Source organism: Salvelinus namaycush, chromosome 3 (assembly GCF_016432855.1).
Source record: "Salvelinus namaycush isolate Seneca chromosome 3, SaNama_1.0, whole genome shotgun sequence".
In the NCBI taxonomy this organism is placed as follows: domain Eukaryota; kingdom Metazoa; phylum Chordata; class Actinopteri; order Salmoniformes; family Salmonidae; genus Salvelinus; species Salvelinus namaycush.
The window spans coordinates 88196000-88216175 of NC_052309.1; the positions used below are offsets into that span (position 1 = coordinate 88196000).

At 42.0% G+C, this 20176-nt stretch overlaps 1 protein-coding gene across 1 annotated transcript in view; it reads right to left on the bottom strand.

Moving 5' to 3' along the window:
• Positions 1–1531: 1531 nt before the first annotated feature.
• The window catches only part of LOC120041838 (NLR family CARD domain-containing protein 3-like), a gene marked incomplete at its 3' end in the record, with an annotated part of 26464 nt that continues 7819 nt past the window's right edge, over positions 1532–20176 (bottom strand). Inside the window, exons 4-12 of the mRNA XM_038986708.1 lie at positions 14358–14584; positions 12401–14201; positions 11892–12065; positions 8414–8587; positions 6611–6784; positions 5452–5625; positions 2603–2776; positions 2261–2307; positions 1532–1704 (exon numbers count right to left, since the gene is read on the bottom strand). Coding sequence (XP_038842636.1) covers positions 1532–1704; positions 2261–2307; positions 2603–2776; positions 5452–5625; positions 6611–6784; positions 8414–8587; positions 11892–12065; positions 12401–14201; positions 14358–14584 — 3118 coding nt within the window. The remainder of the gene's footprint in view (positions 1705–2260; positions 2308–2602; positions 2777–5451; positions 5626–6610; positions 6785–8413; positions 8588–11891; positions 12066–12400; positions 14202–14357; positions 14585–20176) is intronic.

Genomic DNA, 20176 nt, shown 5'->3' on the forward strand with positions numbered 1-20176 from the left:
TTAGCTAGCAGTCTTCATCATGAATCACGTCGACAATCTACTGGCAAATCCTTTTCAATCCTTGTCATATGAAGAGAAATAATGAAGAGAAATTATAGATAAAACGTATCGTTGCTCATCGGCAGTTAGACATAAATGAGGAGGAGGGCAAGAGATCTTTCACCACTCGGCTGGAAAACAGACAGAGATTTTTGAATACCTTTTTTAGTTGTGGCCATGGAGATGTCTGGGTCCAAGCCAAGTGAAACAGGTCAAAAGTCACATCGCTCTCATCCGGGTCACGATTCAAAGATCAAGGCAGAGACTATTTCATTGTATAATAGAAAAACCTTTAATCAAGCAGCTGCGAGGGAGATCTGATTTCACAGGGAAGGAGCTCAAAGAGTAAACGGTTACATGTCCCTTCTAGAGTGGGAGGTAATAACACAATCACATTGTTATACAACAGTTATTTTATACAAGCGAAAGTTCCGGAACACAATGGCCTTGTGTTAGGGTGAGACATACCAGGACTCTATGAAAGGCATGACATCACAGTCCAACACAGAACATGTCCTTTTAGAAGATACAACAGCTCACACCAATTCTGCCACCACACTGTACATTCATTCAGTGTACTACAATACTCTGATCAATATTAAAACATTTACACCTCTCTTCTTTCATCTGGTTGATTAAACTTTATTAGTCACTTCTGTCACATGTACATTTCATTCAGTGGAATTGAGTTTATACAGAAACAAGATTGTTGTGTCAAGAATTTGACAAAGAAACATTCTACAGACAACAATATTTACAAACACCAAGAAGCCCAATAACAACAAGATCAGTGATTTCTAAATGAAACCAGTTTTTACAACACAGTGTGGTGATTCATTCTATTAATGAATGACTCTAGTTGACAATGTCTGTCAACTTCAATGGTGTGTATTCATGAATATTTACAATCATATGTTTACACACCAGAGAGATATTCTACATTGTTGCTCCAGTGTGTCTTATTGAACATGACCAGGATTAGAGTGAAACATCATGTTGTGTTTGACACAGGGACCACCTGACACAGGGACACTGACGTGTTATACCAAACATAAAACCCTGGATAGAGGGGCTCAGTGAATGTGGTGTGGAATGTGTACAGGTGGGTCAGTGTGTCAGAGGAGACTCTGTAGAAGGACAGAGTGCCGGCTGGCCAGTCCAGAAACACTCCTACTCTGTGGGAGCTGGAGGAGGGAACGGCTATGGTAGTGTGATTATTATTGTGCCAGGCAGAGTAACTGTTGCCAGAGCAATTCAGACTCCAGGACTTGTCATTGTATCCAATATCACAGTCATTGCGCCATCCTCTCCTGCTGATTCCTTTATATGTCACTCCTATAAGAGCCATACTCCCACTCCACTCTGCCTCCCCTCTCTCACTCCACTCAGCCTCCCCTCTCCCACTCCACTCAGCCTCCCCTCTCCCACTGCACTCTGCCTCCCCTCTCCCACTCCACTCTGCCTCCCCTCTCCCACTCCACTCTACCTCCCAGTAACAGCGCCCAGTCAGACCCTCTCTACACAGCACCTGTTTATGGTCCTGAAATCTCTCTGGGTGATCAGGATATGGCTGCTCCTCTCTCCTACACGTCACCTTTCTGTTCTCCTCAGACAGAGAGAGGAGTCTGTTTACTGTGTTTGGGTCCAGTGTGAGATCACAGGCATCTGATGGATGAAACCAGACACAATATTAGAAATCATCATCATTCACATTAGAATGTTAACTTACTTTTCATTAATTAATTTAATCTAGACGTTTCTAGGTATCAAAAGGAGAAGTTAAGGTATTGTGAGACTTGTTGAATGATCATATGTTATACTGTATGGTAATATAAAACACACTTATTCTCATTAATTACACACACACACACACACACACACACACACACACACACACACACACACACACACACACACACACACACATCTGTATGCATGCATGAACACACACACACATCCTGAACACACACACACACTGGACACACATGCACTTGTACACATCATGAACACACACACACACCCTCTAAAGTAACATGAACATGCCACACAGACACACACATTGTCAAAGAAACTCTTTGTAAACGTTGGTGTCCCTGATTTCTGATTCTGTAGAACTACAGCTGATATTTAATATGAACAAGTAAGTAATGATGGTGGCCTTTGACTTAACTTGAATTAGGACTTATTCTTAGTCATATTCTTCACAGCAGTAAACACTCACATTTTCTAGGCCCAGGTTTCATTGTGTGCTCTCCACCATGTTCCACACTGTAGCGGTAAGCAGAAGAACAGACAGTCATTGAGTGATACACGTGAACTCAAGCATTCACACACGTGCACACACACACACACACACACACACACACACACACACACACACACACACACACACACACACACACACACACACACACACACACACACACACACACACACACACACACACACGAACACATACACACACAGTCATCATATAACTTTGTCCAAGTGGTGGTAAGCATGTTTGTCTTAACTAGCCTGATAACTCAAACATGGCTGATATGAACATTGACATAAACCATACTTGAGTTTCTCCAGTCTGCAGTGTGGATCCTCCAGTCCAGCAGAGAGCAGTCTGACTCCTGAGTCTCCTGGGTGATTGTAGCTCAGGTCCAGTTCTCTCAGGTGTGAGGGGTTTGACCTCAGAGCTGAGACCAGAGAAGCACAGCCTTCCTCTGTGACTAGACAGCCTGACAGTCTGCAAAGAGTAAAATAATGTTAAAATCACACTGTTATTCTTTGGTGGTGAAATTGGAGTGGCAGTATATTTTTTCTACATTTGCAGATAGATCAGTGTCCTGAAACCTGCCATATCTATTCATAAATGAATGTATCATTGTTAGAAATGACAAAATATCGAAGTATTGCTTGTTGAGAGAAAAATGTATAGTACAAAAATTTGAGTAGACTGACCAGACCAGTCTATAAGCTTGATGTAATCACTGTGGGTAAGGAATATTGGACCAAATACTAAACTTTTGACTACTTTAATACAATATAAGTGATTATGTCCAAATTATTAAGACTTATTCAAATGGGAGAACTAGATACATCAAGTGCTTTCATTTCTAAACAGTAACACAGATACATTACATGGCCATAAGTATGTGGACACCTGCTCTTGTCGAACATCTCATTCCAAAATCATGGGCATTAATATGGAGTTGGTCTCCCCTTTGCTGCTATAACAGCCTCCACTCTTCTGGGAATGCTTTCCACTAGATATTGGAACATTGCTGCAGGGACTTGCTTCCATTCAGCCATAAGAGCATTAGTGAGGTTGGGCACTGATGTTGGGTGATTAGACCTGCCTCGCAGTCGGTGTTCCAATTCATCCCAAAGGTGTTCAATGGGGTTGATATCAAGGGTCTGTGCAGCCCAGTCTTCCACAACGATCTCAGCAAACCTATTCTGCATGGACCTCGCTTTGTGCACGGGGGCATTCCTCCCGGGTGGCGCAGTGGTCTAGGGCACTGCATCGCAGTGCTAGCTGCACCACCAGAGTCTCTGGGTTCGCGCCCAGGCTGAGCTGGGTTCGCGCCCAGGCTCTGTCGCAGCCGGCCGCAACCGGGAGGTCCGTGGGGCGACGCACAATTGGCATAGCGTCGCCCGGGTTAGGGAGGGTTTGGCCGGTAGGGATATTCTTGTCTCAGTATGTGAAAAAAATGTCATTAAAAAAATAAAAAAATAAAAAATAAAAAATGTAATAAAATGTATGCACTCTACTGTAAGTCGCTCTGGATAAGAGCGTCTGCTAAATGACTAAAAATGTAAAAATGTAAATTGTTACGCTGAAACAGGAAAGGGCCTTCCCCAAACAGTTGCCACAAAGTTGGAAGCACAGAATTGTCTAGAATGTCATTGTATGCTGTAGAAGATTTGCCTTCACTGGAACTAAGGGTCCCAAACCATTATTCCTCCTCCACCAAACTTTACAGTTGGCACTATGCATTCGGGCAGGTAGCGTTCTTCTGGCATCCGCCAAACCCAGATTAGTAGAATGTCAGATTCATTTTTTAAACTTAACCTTTATTTAACTAGGCAAGTCAGTTAAGAACACTTTCTTATTTACAATGACGGCCTACCAGCGAACAGTTTGTTAACTGCCTTGTTGTTAGGAATTTTGTTGATAATTAATAAAACAATTTCTAAATTTAGATAAAGCTACAACTAATTGAACTCTGCACGCCTGGTGAAAAGAGATTTGAGCTGTGGGTTATAAAGTAAACAGAAAGGGTCGTTAAACTATGGTTGAACTGACCCAACTTAGCCCTGAGATGTTTAGATAAGGCTGTGGGTAACGTTTTAGGTCTTCCATTATCTTGAGTTGTCTGCTAAAGTGGTAATAAATTATAGTGAGCCTTCAGGAGAATAGATTATATTGTGTGTCATGTGTGTGCGCTGGGAAGTTGGAATGAACTTTTGAACCTGTTTTCTATTTGTCAGGACAAGGAGATTTATTCTGTAACCTATGACGTCATATCTTGTATATAAACCTGTTGTTTATGGTCAAATGGGAGCGTGCTCCGAGAATAAATACTATTATCTAATTTTAATAAGACTGTATCCTGTCTATTTTATATTAATAAGTATCTTACAAATTCTTATAAATAGACAGATTGAATTTAATTAATGAGTACATCAGAGGAATTATCTAATTCCTCCAACACTTGTTCAGGGGCAGAACGACAGATTCTTACCTTGTCAGCTCGGGGGATTCGATCCAGCAACCTTTCGTTTACTGGCCCAACGCTCTAACAACTAGGCTACCATCATCATACAGAGAACGCGTTTCCACTGCTCCAGAGTCCAATGGCGGCGAGCTTCAAACTAGTCCAGCCGACGCTTGGCATTGCGCATGGTGATCTTAGGCTTGTGTGTGGCTTAAGACAAACAGTTATTGTGCTGACGTTGCTTCCAGAGGCAGTTTGGAACTCGGTAGTGAGTGTTGCAACCGAGGACAGACAATTTGTACGCGCTACGTGATTCAGAACTCAGCAGTCCTGTTCTGTGAGCTTGTGTGGCCTACCACTTCGCGGCTGAGTCGGTGTTGCTCCTACACATTTCCACTTCACAATGACAGCTCTTACAGTTGACCAGAGCAGCTGAAATAGCTGAATCCACTAATTTGAAGGGGTGTCCACATACTTTTGTGTTGTGATTGTATGAATACCCTCAAATAATAGGTGACATTCTGTACTGTCGCCTATTATGAAACAATCTACCTCAAATCAAAAAGGCTGGAGCAAAGAGCCAAATTTAAAACTGTAAGCTTCACTGTCCAAACAAATATGGTGTGGACCATGTGCCTGGAAAATACATGTGGATCTGGTGAACAGTTATCACTTGTTGACCAACTACAGGAATACTGACCTCAGAGTCTCCAGTTTACGGTGGGGATTCCCCAGTCCAGCAGAGAGCAGCTTCACTCCTGAATCCTTCAGGTCATTGTTACTCAGATCCAGCTCTCTCAAGTGTGTGGGGTTTAACTTCAGAGCTGAGACCAGAGAAGCACAGCCTTCCTCTGTGACTAGACAGCCTGACAGTCTGCAAAGAGTAAAATCATATTAAAACCACACTGCTATTCTTTGGTGGTGAAAATAGTGGCAGTATATTTTTTCAACATATTCAGATTTATCACTGTCCTGAAACCTGACATATCTATTCATAAATGAATATATCATTATTAGAAATGATCAATTTATTGCTAGAGGAGAGAAAAATGTATAGTACAAATATTTGAGTAGACTGACCAGACCAGTTTAAAAAACAGTATCAGTCAAAAGACAGACATTGAGGTATCAGATTTACATTGTATTGAGTATACAGTCCACACCATATCTAGTTTGACAGTGAAGCTAACATTTTAAATGTGGCTCTATACTCCAGCATTTTGGATTTCAGATCAAATGTTTCATATGATGTGACAGTATATAATGTCACCTTTAATTTGAGGTTATTTTCATACATATCTGTTTCACCCTTTGGAAATGAAAGCACTTTATGTATCTAGTCCCTCCAGTTGAAGAAGTCATAAGTATTCTGACCAATTCACTTATAGTGTATTAAAGTAGTCATGAGTTTAGTATTTGGTCCCAAACTCGATGCTTGCATTTGCAGTTGCTTTGGTTGTGTTTTGGGTTATGTTTTGACCAATAGTAACTGAATGGTGGATGATGACTGGATTAATCTTCTGTCTAAGTGAGTAGATAACATGTTTCTAAACACTACTAAATTAATCCTAGTAATGCCATGATTAAGAAAAATCATGAATGAATCATGAATAATAATGAGTGAGAAAGTTACAGAGGCTACAACAAAACCTGCCAACCTCTCACCATTACCAATAACAGAGGCTACAACAAAACATGCTAACCTCTCACCATTACCAATAACAGAGGCTACAACAAAACATGCTAACCTCTCACCATTACCAATAACAGAGGCTACAACAAAACCTGCCAACCTCTCACCATTACCAATAACAGGTGAGTTTGGCATTTGTTTGTTGACCAACTACAGAAATACTGACCTCAGAGTTTCCAGTTTACAGTGGGGATTCCCCAGTACAGCAGAGAGCAGCTTCACTCCTGAATCCTTCAGGTCATTGTTACTCAGATCCAGCTCTCTCGGGTGTGAGGGGTTTGACCTCAGAGCTGAGACCAGAGAAGCACAGCCTTCCTCTGTGACTAGACAGCCTGACAGCCTGCAAAGAGTCAAATCATATTACAATCACACTGCTATTCTTTGGTGGTGAAATTGGAGTGGCAGTATATTTTAAACATATTCAGATATATCAGTGTCCTGAAACCTGCCATATATATTAATAAATGAACTTATCATTATTAGAAATGACAAATGATCAAAGTATTGCTTGAAGAGAGAAAAATGTAAAGTACAAATATTTGAGTAGACAGACCAGACCAGTTTAAAAATCAGTATCAGTCAAAAGACAGTGAGGTATCATATTTAGATTGTATTGAGTATACAGTCCACACCATATCTAGTTTGACAGTGAAGCTAACATTTTAAATGTGGCTCTATACTCCAGCATTTTGGATTTCAGATCAAATGTTTCAGCTCGAATCCCCGAGCTGACAAGGTACCAATCTGTCTCTCTGCCCCTGAACAAGGCAGTTAACCCACTGTTCCTAGGCCGTCATTGAAAATAAGAATTTGTTCTTAACTGACTTGCCTAGTTAAATAAAGGTTAAATAAATAAATAAATAAAATATGATGTGACAGTATATAATGTCACCTTTTATTTGAGGGTATTTTCATACATATCTGTTTCACCCTTTGGAAATGAAAGCACTTTATGTATCTAGTCCCCCCAGTTGAAGAAGTAATAAGTATTCTGATCAATTCACTTATAGTGTATTAAAGTAGTCATGAGTTTAGTATTTGGTCCCAAACTCGATGCTTGCATTTGCAGTTGCTTTGGTTGTGTTTTGGGTTATGTTTTGACCAATAGTAACTGAATGGTGACTGGATTAATCTTCTGTCTTAGTGAGTAGATCACATGTTTCTAAACACTACTTAATTAATCCTGATGGCAACATGATTAATACAAATCATGAATGATGTTGAATGAGAAAGTTACAGAGGCACACAGATCATACTCCACCCCCACCCCCCAAAAAACAATGCAAACCTCTACTGTTGTTGGTAATGGGGAGAGGTTAGCATTGTTTTGTTTTTTAGGGGGGTGTGGGAGTATGATCATTGTACCTCTGTAACATTTAACATCATTCAGGATTTTTCATGATTATTCATAATTAATGTAGTATAGACATGAATGTAGAAGTGTTCAGAAACATCTTCTATTCTTAGTGACAATACAAGTGAAGTGACTCCAAAATGACAGGACATTATTCACCATTCAGTGTCAATTGGGAAAAACATCATCCAAAACACAACCAAAACTATTTGCAAATTCAACCAACGAGTTTGTAGAGTCACAAGCTTGATGTAATCACTATAGGCAAAGAATATGGGACCAATTACTAAACTTTTAACAACTTTAATACACTTTAAGTTAATTGGTCAGAATACTTATGACTTCTTCAAATGGGGGGACTAGATACATAAAGTGCTTCATTTGTAAATGGTAACACAGATATGTATGGATACCTTCAAATAAAAGGTGACGTTCTGTACTGTCGTCTATTATGAAACATTTTATCTCAAATCCAAAATACTGGAGCATAGCACCAAATGTAAAACTGTAAGCTTCACTGTCTAAACACATATGGTGTGGACTATGTGTGCCTGGTAAACACATGTGGAACTAGTGAACAGTTATCACTTGTTGACCAATTACAGGAATACTGACCTCAGGGTCTCCAGTTTACAGCGGGGATTCCCCAGTCCAGCAGAGAGGAGCTTCACTCCTGAATCCTTCAGGTCATTGTTAGTCAGATCCAGCTCTCTCAGGTGTGAGGGGTTTAACTTCAGAGCTGAGACCAGAGAAGAACAGCCTTCATCTGTGACTAGACAGCCTGACAGTCTGCAAAGAGTCAAATCATATTAAAATCACACTGCTATTATTTGGTGGTGAAAATAGTGGCAGTATATTTTTTCAACATATTTAGATTTATCACTGTCCTGAAACCTGACATATGTATTCATAAATGAATATATAATTTTCATAAATGATCAATCTATTGCTTGAGGAGAGAAACATGTATAGTACAAATATTTGAGTAGACTGACCAGACCAGTTTAAAAAACAGTATCAGTCAAAAGACAGAAAGTGAGGTATCAGATTTAGATTGAATTGAGTATACAGTCCACACCATATCTATTTTGACAGTGAAGCTAACATTTTAAATGTGGCTCTATACTCCAGCATTTTGGATTTCAGATCAAATGTTTCATATGATGTGACAGTATATAATGTCACCTTTAATTTGAGGGTATTTTCATACATATCTGTTTCACCCTTTGGAAATGAAAGCACTTTATGTATCTAGTCCCTCCAGTTGAAGAAGTCATAAGTATTCTGATCAATTCACTTATAGTGTATTAAAGTAGTCATGAGTTTAGTATTTGGTCCCAAACTCATTGTTTGCATTTGCAGTTTGTTGTGGTTGTGTTTTGGGTTATGTTTTGACCAATAGTAACTGAATGGTGGATAATGACTGGATTAATCTTCTGTCTAAGTGAGTAGATAATATGTTTCTAAACACTACTAAATTAATCCTGATAATGCCATGATTAAGAAAAATCATGAATGAATCATGAATAATAATGAGTGAGAAAGTTACAGAGGATACAACAAAACATGCCAACCTCTCACCATTACCAATAACAGAGGCTACAACAAAACATGCTAACCTCTCAGCACTACCAATAACAGAGGCTAAAACAAAACATGCTAACCTCTCAGCATTACCAATAACAGAGGCTAAAACAAAACATGCTAACCTCTCAGCACTACCAATAACAGAGACTAAAACAAAACATGCTAACCTCTCAGCATTACCAATAACAGACTAAAACAAAACGTGCTAACCTCTCAGCACTACCAATAACAGAGACTAAAACAAAACGTGCTAACCTCTCAGCACTACCAATAACAGAGACTAAAACAAAACGTGCTAACCTCTCAGCACTACCAATAACAGAGGCTAAAACAAAACGTGCTAACCTCTCAGCACTACCAATAACAGAGGCTAAAACAAAACGTGCTAACCTCTCAGCACTACCAATAACAGAGGCTAAAACAAAACGAGCTAACCTCTCAGCATTACCAATAACAGAGGCTACAACAAAACATGCTAACCTCTCAGCATTACCAATAACAGAGGCTAAAACAAAACGTGCTAACCTCTCAGCATTACCAATAACAGAGGCTAAAACAAAACGTGCTAACCTCTCACCATTACCAATAACAGAGGCTAAAACAAAACATGCTAACCTCTCACCATTACCAATAACAGAGGCTAAAACAAAACATGCTAACCTCTCACCATTACCAATAACAGAGGCTAAAACAAAACATGCTAACCTCTCAGCACTACCAATAACAGAGACTAAAACAAAACATGCTAACCTCTCAGCATTACCAATAACAGAGGCTAAAACAAAACATGCTAACCTCTCAGCACTACCAATAACAGAGACTAAAACAAAACATGCTAACCTCTCAGCATTACCAATAACAGACTAAAACAAAACGTGCTAACCTCTCAGCACTACCAATAACAGAGACTAAAACAAAACGTGCTAACCTCTCAGCACTACCAATAACAGAGACTAAAACAAAACGTGCTAACCTCTCAGCACTACCAATAACAGAGGCTAAAACAAAACGTGCTAACCTCTCAGCACTACCAATAACAGAGGCTAAAACAAAACGTGCTAACCTCTCAGCATTACCAATAACAGAGGCTAAAACAAAACGTGCTAACCTCTCACCATTACCAATAACAGAGGCTAAAACAAAACGTGCTAACCTCTCAGCACTACCAATAACAGAGGCTAAAACAAAACGTGCTAACCTCTCAGCACTACCAATAACAGAGGCTAAAACAAAACGTGCTAACCTCTCAGCATTACCAATAACAGAGGCTAAAACAAAACGTGCTAACCTCTCAGCATTACCAATAACAGAGGCTAAAACAAAACATGCTAACCTCTCACCATTACCAATAACAGAGGCTAAAACAAAACATGCTAACCTCTCACCATTACCAATAACAGAGGCTAAAACAAAACGTGCTAACCTCTCAGCACTACCAATAACAGAGGCTAAAACAAAACGTGCTAACCTCTCAGCATTACCAATAACAGAGGCTAAAACAAAACGAGCTAACCTCTCAGCATTACCAATAACAGAGGCTAAAACAAAACGTGCTAACCTCTCACCGTTACCAATAACAGAGGCTAAAACAAAACATGCTAACCTCTCACCATTACCAATAACAGAGGCTAAAACAAAACATGCTAACCTCTCACCATTACCAATAACAGAGGCTAAAACAAAACGTGCTAACCTCTCACCATTACCAATAACAGAGGCTAAAACAAAACATGCTAACCACTCACCATTACCAATAACGGAGGCTAAAACAAAACATGCTAACCTCTCACCATTACCAATAACAGAGGCTAAAACAAAACATGCTAACCTCTCACCATTACCAATAACAGAGACTACAACAAAACATGCTAACCACTCACCATTACCAATAACAGAGGGGGGTATGATCTTTGTGCCTCTGTAACTTTCTCATTCATCATCATTCACGATTCATTCATGATTATTCATGATCATGGTAGCATCCACATGAATGTAGAAGTGTTCAGAAACATCTTCAATTCTTACAATACAAGTGAAGTGTCTCCAAAATGACAGGACATTATTCACCATTCAGTTTCTATTAGGAAAAACATCATCCAAAACACAACCAAAACAAACTGCAAATACATTCAACAAGTTTGTAGAATCACAAGATTGATGTAATCACTGCAGGCAAAGAATATGGGACCAAATACTACTACTATTTTGTCCAAATATTTGGTACTTCTTCAAATGGGAGAACTAGATACATGAAGTGCCATCATTTCTAAACGGTCAAACAGATATTTATGAATACCCTCAAATAAAAAGTGACATTCTGTACTGTCGCCTAATATCAAACATTAATATCAAACATCTCAAATGCAAAATGCTGGAGCATAGCACCACATTTTTAACAGTATGCTTCACTGTCCAAACACATATGGTGAGGACTATGTGTGCCTGGTAAACACATGTGGATCTGGTGAACAGTTATCACTTGTTGACCAAATACAACAATACGGACCTCAGAGTCTCCAGTTTACAGTGGGGATTCCCCAGTCCAGCAGAGAGGAGCTTCACTCCTGAATCGTTCAGGTCATTGTTACTCAGATCCAGCTCTCTCAGGTGTGAGGAGTTTGAACTGAGAGCTGAGAGCAACACTTCACAGGACGTGTCTGTGAGTTTACAGCCAGTGAGTCTGTCAATACAGAGTAAAAACAATGACAGACAGGTTGTATTAAAATGTTACGCTTAGCTTTCCCTGCTCACACTGTTTGCCGTGAACGAATAATGTGTAACGCCGTGCATACATGGCTCAATGCTACAACTTTTCTGATCCGTTTGTATTATAGTTTGTAAAAGTTTTCAGCTGATAGAAAGTTTAGTCAGCCAATGAAAATGCTGTTGTTCCTACATACAGTAAAGTTTGGTCTGAGGGATAGTCACATGAGTACTTACAGAGCCAGTCAGCCAATGAAAATGCTGCTGTAACTACAATTTATTCTGGTATGCGATATTTACATGAATACTTACAGAGCTTTCCTGCAGTGCCTCACAGCTGGGAGCAGTCTCCTACGACCCTCCTGTGATGTCTTGTATTCCTTCAGGTCAAACACATCCAGAACCTCCTCTGATATCTGCAGCATGTAGGCCAACGCTGAACAGTGAGCAAGTGTGAGGTTTTTGGATCTGTCCTCTGACCTCAAGTACTCTTGGATTTCCTCCTGTACTGAATGGTCTTTCATCTCTATCAGACAGTGGAAGAGATTGATGCACCTCTCAGGGGAGATGTTCTTCCTCTGCATCACCTTAAGGGATCGGATCGTTTTCTGGACGCTCTCTGGACTGCTTTCTGTCTGTGTCACCAGACCTCGTAGGAGTTTCTGATTGGACTCCAGTGACATGCCATGAAGGAAGCGGACAAAAAGGTCCAGGTGTCCATTCTTACTCTCCAAGGCTTTATCCACAGCACTCTTCAGCAGGTCATGCAAGGTTAGCTCTTCAGACGCGGCTCTAGACTTTCTCTTGAGGAAGGGCTTCAGTTCATCCATGTTCTTGGTTGTGTAACAATGGTACATGTAGACAGCTGAGAGAAACTCCTGAATGCTCAGATGAATAAAGCAGTACACCACTCTCTGAAATAACACAGACTCTTCTTTAAAGATTTGTGTGCACAATCCTGAGTACACTGAGGCTTCTTTGACATCAATGCCACACTCTTTCAGGTCTTCTTCATAGAACATGAGATTACCCTTCTCCAGATTCTCAAATGCCAGCTTACCCAGCTTTAGAAGAATTTCCTTATCTGACTCCATGAGCTCCTCTTGATCCATCTCATCTCTTCCATGATACTTCTGGTTCTTCAGGCTGGTCTGAATGAGCAGGAAGTGTATGGACATCTCAGTCAGAGTCGTGGGCATCTCTCTCCTCTTGTCTATACTCAATATGTGTTCAAGGACTATTGCAGAAATCCAACAGAAGACTGGAATGTGGCACATAATGTGGAGGCTCCTTGATGTCTTTATGTGTGAGATGATTCTGCTGGCCAGGTCCTCATCACTGAATCTCTTCCTGAAGTACTCCTCCTTCTGTGGGTCGTTGAACCCTCGTACCTCTGTCACCTGGTCAACACACCCTGAAGGGATCTGATTGGCTGCTGCAGGTCGAGTAGTTATCCAGAGGAGAGCAGAGGGAAGCAGATTTCCCTTGATGAGGTTTGTCAGCAGAACATCAACAGACGATGCCTGTGTGACATCAGACATCATTTCAATATGCTGGAAATCCAATGGAAATCTGCTTTCATCCAAACCATCCAAGATGAACATAGCTTTACAGGCAGTGAGTTTCTTTGCATTGCCTATGTCTAGTTCTGTGTGGAACACATTTAAAAGTCTGAGAAGACTGTACTGGAGATCTTTGATCAAGTTCAGCTCCCGGAAAGGAAGCAGAAATATGATATTGACATCTTGGTTTGCCTTCCCTTCAGCCCAGTCTAGGATGAACTTCTGCACAGAGACAGTTTTTCCGATGCCAGCGACGCCCTTCGTCAGCACGGTTCTGATGCTTCTCTCTTGGCCAGGTAAGGGTTTAAAGATGTCATTGCAGTGGATTGCTGTGTCATGTGAGGTTGGTGTCCTGGATGCTGTCTCTAGCTGCCACACCTCATGTTCATTGTTAACCCCTTCACTCTCTCCTTCTGTGATGTAGAGCTCTGTGTAAATCCTGTTGAGGGGAGTTTGATTCCCTGCTTTTTCCATACCTTCTATCACACATTCATACCTCCTTGTCAGACTGTCTTTGTGGTTTACTATGGCTCTCTCCAGGCTGTCATCCACTACAAGGGAAGTGTAAAAGGACGTGTATCAGACACATTCATTGACAGGATGAAAAGTGGGCCTTCACAACTACAGTAACTTATATTATCTCTATTATTGTAGTTAACTACATTTAAATCATATTGAGGTATTGACTTGTCTCTAAGTGGTATTACTGTTTTCAGAGCCTCTTGCATCATTGGGTTCACTCAGGTGCTGTAGTACAGGATGTGTTCTGGATCTCTTTCTACACTGAGGACAGTCATAGTCTCCCGAAGGAGCAGGTTTCTCCCAGTATCTGGTGATGCACTGTCTGCAGAACCTGTGTCCACAGGTGATAGAGACTGGATCCCTCTGCACCTGCTCACACACTGCACACCTGGACTGATCCTCTGGCAGAGAGCTGAAAGAACATTATAAAAACATAGACATTGTGATCCTTCACTGCTATTTCTCAAATAATGTAGATATTAATACTGAACCTCTAACAGAGTAGACCATCCACTACAGAGATAAAGGAGAGAGAGATACTGATCCTCTAACAGAGTAGACCATCCACTACAGAGATAAAAGAGAGAGAGATACTGATCCTCTAACAGAGTAGACCATCCACTACAGAGATAAAAGAGAGAGAGATACTGATCCTCTAACAGAGTAGAACATCCACTACAGAGATAAAGGAGAGAGAGAGATACTGATCCTCTAACAGAGTAGACCATCCACTACAGAGATAAAGGAGCGAGAGAGATACTGATCCTCTAACAGAGTAGACCATCCACTACAGAGATAAAAGAGAGAGAGATACTGATCCTCTAACAGAGTAGACCATCCACTACAGAGATAAAGGAGAGAGAGATACTGATCCTCTAACAGAGTAGACCATCCACTACAGAGATAAAGGAGAGAGAGAGATACTGATCCTCTAACAGAGTAGACCATCCACTACAGAGATAAAGGAGAGAGAGAGATACTGATCCTCTAACAGAGTAGACCATCCACTACAGAGATAAAAGAGAGAGAGAGATACTGATCCTCTAACAGAGTAGACCATCCACTACAGAGATAAAGGAGAGAGAGATACTGATCCTCGAACAGAGTAGACCATCCACTACAGAGATAAAGGAGAGAGAGATACTGATCCTCTAACAGAGTAGAACATCCACTACAGAGATAAAGGAGAGAGAGATACTGATCCTCTAACAGAGTAGAACATCCACTACAGAGATAAAGGAGAGAGAGATACTGATCCTCTAACAGAGTAGACCATCCACTACAGAGATAAAGGAGAGAGAGATACTGATCCTCTAACAGAGTAGACCATCCACTACAGAGAAAAAAGAGAGAGACTTGCAGATCTTAATACTGATCCTTTGGCAGAACAGACAGACAGACAGACAGACAGACAGACAGACAGACAGACAGACAGACAGACAGACAGACAGACAGACAGACAGACAGACAGACAGACAGACAGACAGACAGACAGGTAATACTGATCCTCTGGAAGAACTATAAGAAAGTTGAGTGATGTTTAGAGTCATACAGTATTAATCAGGACCTTAGTGATGTTTAGAGTCATACAGTGTGAATCAGGACCTTAGTGATGTTTAGAGTCATACAGTATTAATCAGGACCTTAGTGATGTTTAGAGTCATACAGTGTGAATCAGGACCTTAGTGATGTTTAGAGTCATACAGTATGAATCAGGACCTTAGTGATGTTTAGAGTCATATAGTATGAATCAGGACCTTAGTGATGTTTAGAGTCATATAGTATGAATCAGGACCTTAGTGATGTTTAGAGTCATATAGTATGAATCAGGACCTTAGTGATGTTTAGAGTCATATAGTATGAATCAGGACCTTAGTGATGTTTAGAGTCATATAGTATGAATCAGGACCTTAGTGATGTTTAGAGTCATACAGTATTAATCAGGACCTTAGTGATGTTTGTAGTCATACAGTGTGAATCAGGACCTTAGTGATGTTTGTAGTCATACAGTATGAATCAGGACCTTAGTGATGTTTGGAGTCATACAGTATGAATCAGGACCTTAGTGATGTTTAGAGTCATACAGTATGAATCAGGACCTTAGTGATGTTTGGAGTCATACAGTATTAATCAGGACCTTGACATTTACAGTAGATGTACCTCCAGTAACACCATGAATGTTTTAATGATCAGAATGGAACAAAGAACTAGATTGATTTGTAGATGGGTTTGTTAATCCATGGAAATATCTTCATGATAAATGACAATCTTGACTTTTCAGTTCTTACCATGTGTAACGGATGTGAAATGGCTAGCTAGTTAGCGGGTACGCGCTACTAGCATTTCAATCAGTTACGTCACTTGCTCTGAGACTTAAGTAGGGTTGCCCCTTGCTCTGCAAGGGCCGCGGCCTTTGTGGAGTGATGGGTAACGATGCTTCGTGGGCGACCGTTGATGTGTGCAGAAGGTCCCTGGTTCGCGCCCGTGTCGGGGCGAGGGGACGACGTAAAGTTATACTGTTACATTGATGCTGTTGACCCGGATCACTGGTTGCTGCGGAAAAGGAGGAGGTTGAAAGGGGGGTGAGTGTAACGGATGTGAAATGGCTAGCTAGTTAGCGGGTACGCGCTACTAGCATTTCAATCAGTTACGTCACTTGCTCTGAGACTTAAGTATCAAATCAAATCAAATCAAATCAAATTTTATTAGTCACATACACATGGTTAGCAGATGTTAATGCGAGTGTAGCGAAATGCTTGTGCTTCTAGTTCCGACAATGCAGTAATAACCAACAAGTAATCTAACCTAACAATTCCACAACTACTACCTTATACACACACACAAGTGTAAAGGGATAAAGAATATGTACATAAAGATATATGAATGAGTGGTGGTACAGAACGGCATGGCAAGATGCAGTAGATGGTATAGAGTACGGTATATACATATGAGATGAGTACTGTAGGGTATGTAAACATAAAGTGGCATAGTTTAAAGTGGCTAGTGGTACATGTATTACATAAGATGGCAAGATGCAGTAGATGATATAGAGTACAGTATATACATATGAGATGGGTAATGTAGGGTATGTAAACATTATATTAAGTGGCATTGTTTAAAGTGGCTAGTGGTACATTTTTACATAATTTCCATCAATTCCCATTTTTAAAGTGGCTGGAGTTGAGTCAGTATGTTGGCAGCGGCCGCTAAATGTTAGTGGTGGCTGTTTAACAGTCTGATGGCCTTGAGATAGAAGCTGTTTTTCAGTCTCTCGGTCCCTGCTTTGATGCACCTGTACTGACCTCGCCTTCTGGATGATAGCGGGGTGAACAGGCAGTGGCTTGGGTGGTTGTTGTCCTTGATGATCTTTATGGCCTTCCTGTGACATCGGGTGGTGTAGGTGTCCTGGAGGGCAGGTAGTTTGCCCCCGGTGATGCGTTCTGCAGACCTCACTACCCTCTGGAGAGCCTTACGGTTGTGGGCGGAGCAGTTGCCGTACCAGGCGGTGATACAGCCCGACAGGATGCTCTCGATTGTGCATCTGTAGAAGTTTGTGAGTGCTTTTGGTGACAAGCCGAATTTCTTCAGCCTCCTGAGGTTGAAGAGGCGCTGCTGCGCCTTCTTCACAACGCTGTCTGTGTGGGTGGACCAATTCAATTTGTCCGTGATGTGTACACCGAGGAACTTAAAACTTTCCACCTTCTCCACTACTGACCCGTCGATGTGGATAGGGGGGTGCTCCCTCTGCTGTTTCCTGAAGTCCACAATCATCTCCTTTGTTTTGTTGACGTTGAGTGTGAGGTTATTTTCCTGACACCACACTCCGAGGGCCCTCACCTCCTCCCTGTAGGCCGTCTCGTCGTTGTTGGTAATCAAGCCTACCACTGTAGTGTCATCCGCAAACTTGATGATTGAGTTGGAGGCGTGCATGGCCACGCAGTCGTGGGTGAACAGGGAGTACAGGAGAGGGCTCAGAACGCACCCTTGTGGGGCCCCAGTGTTGAGGATCAGCGGGGTGGAGATGTTGTTACCTACCCTCACCACCTGGGGGCGGCCCGTCAGGAAGTCCAGGACCCAGTTGCACAGGGCGGGGTCGAGACCCAGGGTCTCGAGCTTGATGACGAGTTTGGAGGGTACTATGGTGTTAAATGCTGAGCTGTAATCGATGAACAGCATTCTCACATGGGTATTCCTCTTGTCCAGATGGGTTAGGGCAGTGTGCAGTGTGGTTGCGATTGCGTCGTCTGTGGACCTATTGGGTCGGTAAGCAAATTGGAGTGGGTCTAGGGTGTCCGGTAGGGTGGAGGTGATATGGTCCTTGACTAGTCTCTCAAAGCACTTCATGATGACGGAAGTGAGTGCTACGGGGCGGTAGTCGTTTAGCTCAGTTACCTTAGCTTTCTTGGGAACAGGAACAATGGTGGCCCTCTTGAAGCATGTGGGAACAGCATACTGGGATAAGGATTGATTGAATATGTCCGTAAACACACCAGCCAGCTGGTCTGCGCATGCTCTGAGGACGCGGCTGGGAATGCCGTCTGGGCCTGCAGCCTTGCGAGGGTTAACACGTTTAAATGTTTTACTCACCTCGGCTGCAGTGAAGGAGAGCCCGCAGGTTTTGGTAGGGGGCCGTGTTAGTGGCACTGTATTGTCCTCAAAGCGGGCAAAAAAGTTGTTTAGCCTGTCTGGGAGCAAGACATCCTGGTCCGCGACGGGGCTGGTTTTCTTTTTGTAATCCGTGATTGACTGTAGACCCTGCCACATACCTCTTGTGTCTGAGCTGTTGAATTGCGACTCGATTTTGTCTCTGTACTGGGACTTAGCCTGTTTGATTGCCTTGCGGAGAGAATAGCTACACTGTTTGTATTCGGTCATGCTTCCGGTCACCTTGCCCTGGTTAAAAGCAGTGGTTCGTGCTTTCAGTTTCACGCGAATGCTGCCGTCAATCCACGGTTTCTGGTTTGGGAATGTTTTAATCGTTGCTGTGGGTACGACATCGTCAATGCACTTCCTAATGAACTCGCTCACCGAATCAGCTTATTCGTCAATATTGTTGTTGGACGCAATGCGGAACATATTCCAATCCGCGTGATCGAAGCAGTCTTGAAGCGTGGATTCAGATTGGTCGGACCAGCGTTGAACAGACCTGAGCGCGGGAGCTTGTTGTTTTAGTTTCTGTTTGTAGGCTGGAATCAACAAAATGGAGTCGTGGTCAGCTTTTCCGAAAGGGGGGCGGGGGAGGGCCTTATATGCGTCGCGGAAATTAGTATAACAATGATCTAGGGTTTTCCCAGCCCTGGTAGCACAATCGATATGCTGATAGAATTTAGGGAGTTTTGTTTTTAGATTAGCCTTGTTAAAATCCCCAGCTACGATGAATGCAGCCTCAGGGTGTGTGGTTTCCAGTTTACAAAGAGTCAGATAGAGTTCGTTCAGGGCCATCGATGTGTCTGCTTGGGGGGGAATATATACGGCTGTGATTATGATTGAAGAGAATTCCCTTGGTAGATAATGCGGTCGACATTTGATTGTGAGGAGTTCTAGATCAGGTGAACAGAATGACTTGAGTTCCTGTGTGTTGTTATGATGATCACACCACGTCTCGTTAATCATAAGGCATACCCCCCCGCCCCTCTTCTTACCAGAAAGATGTTTGTTTCTGTCGGCGCGATGCGTGAAGAAACCAGCTGGCTGCACCGACTCCGTTAGCGTCTCTTGAGTTAGCCATGTTTCCGTGAAGCAGAGCACGTTGCAATCCCTGATGTCTCTCTGGAATGCTACCCGTGCTCGGATTTCATCAACCTTATTGTCAAGAGACTGGACATTGGCGAGTAGTATGCTAGGGAGTGGAGCGCGATGTGCCCGTCTCCGAAGCCTGACCACGAGACCGCCTCGTTTGCCCCTTTTACGGCGTCGCACAGGGTCGCCGGCTGGGATCAGATCCATTGTATTGGGTGGAAGGCAAAACACTGGATCCGTTTCGGGAAAGTCATATTCCTGGTAG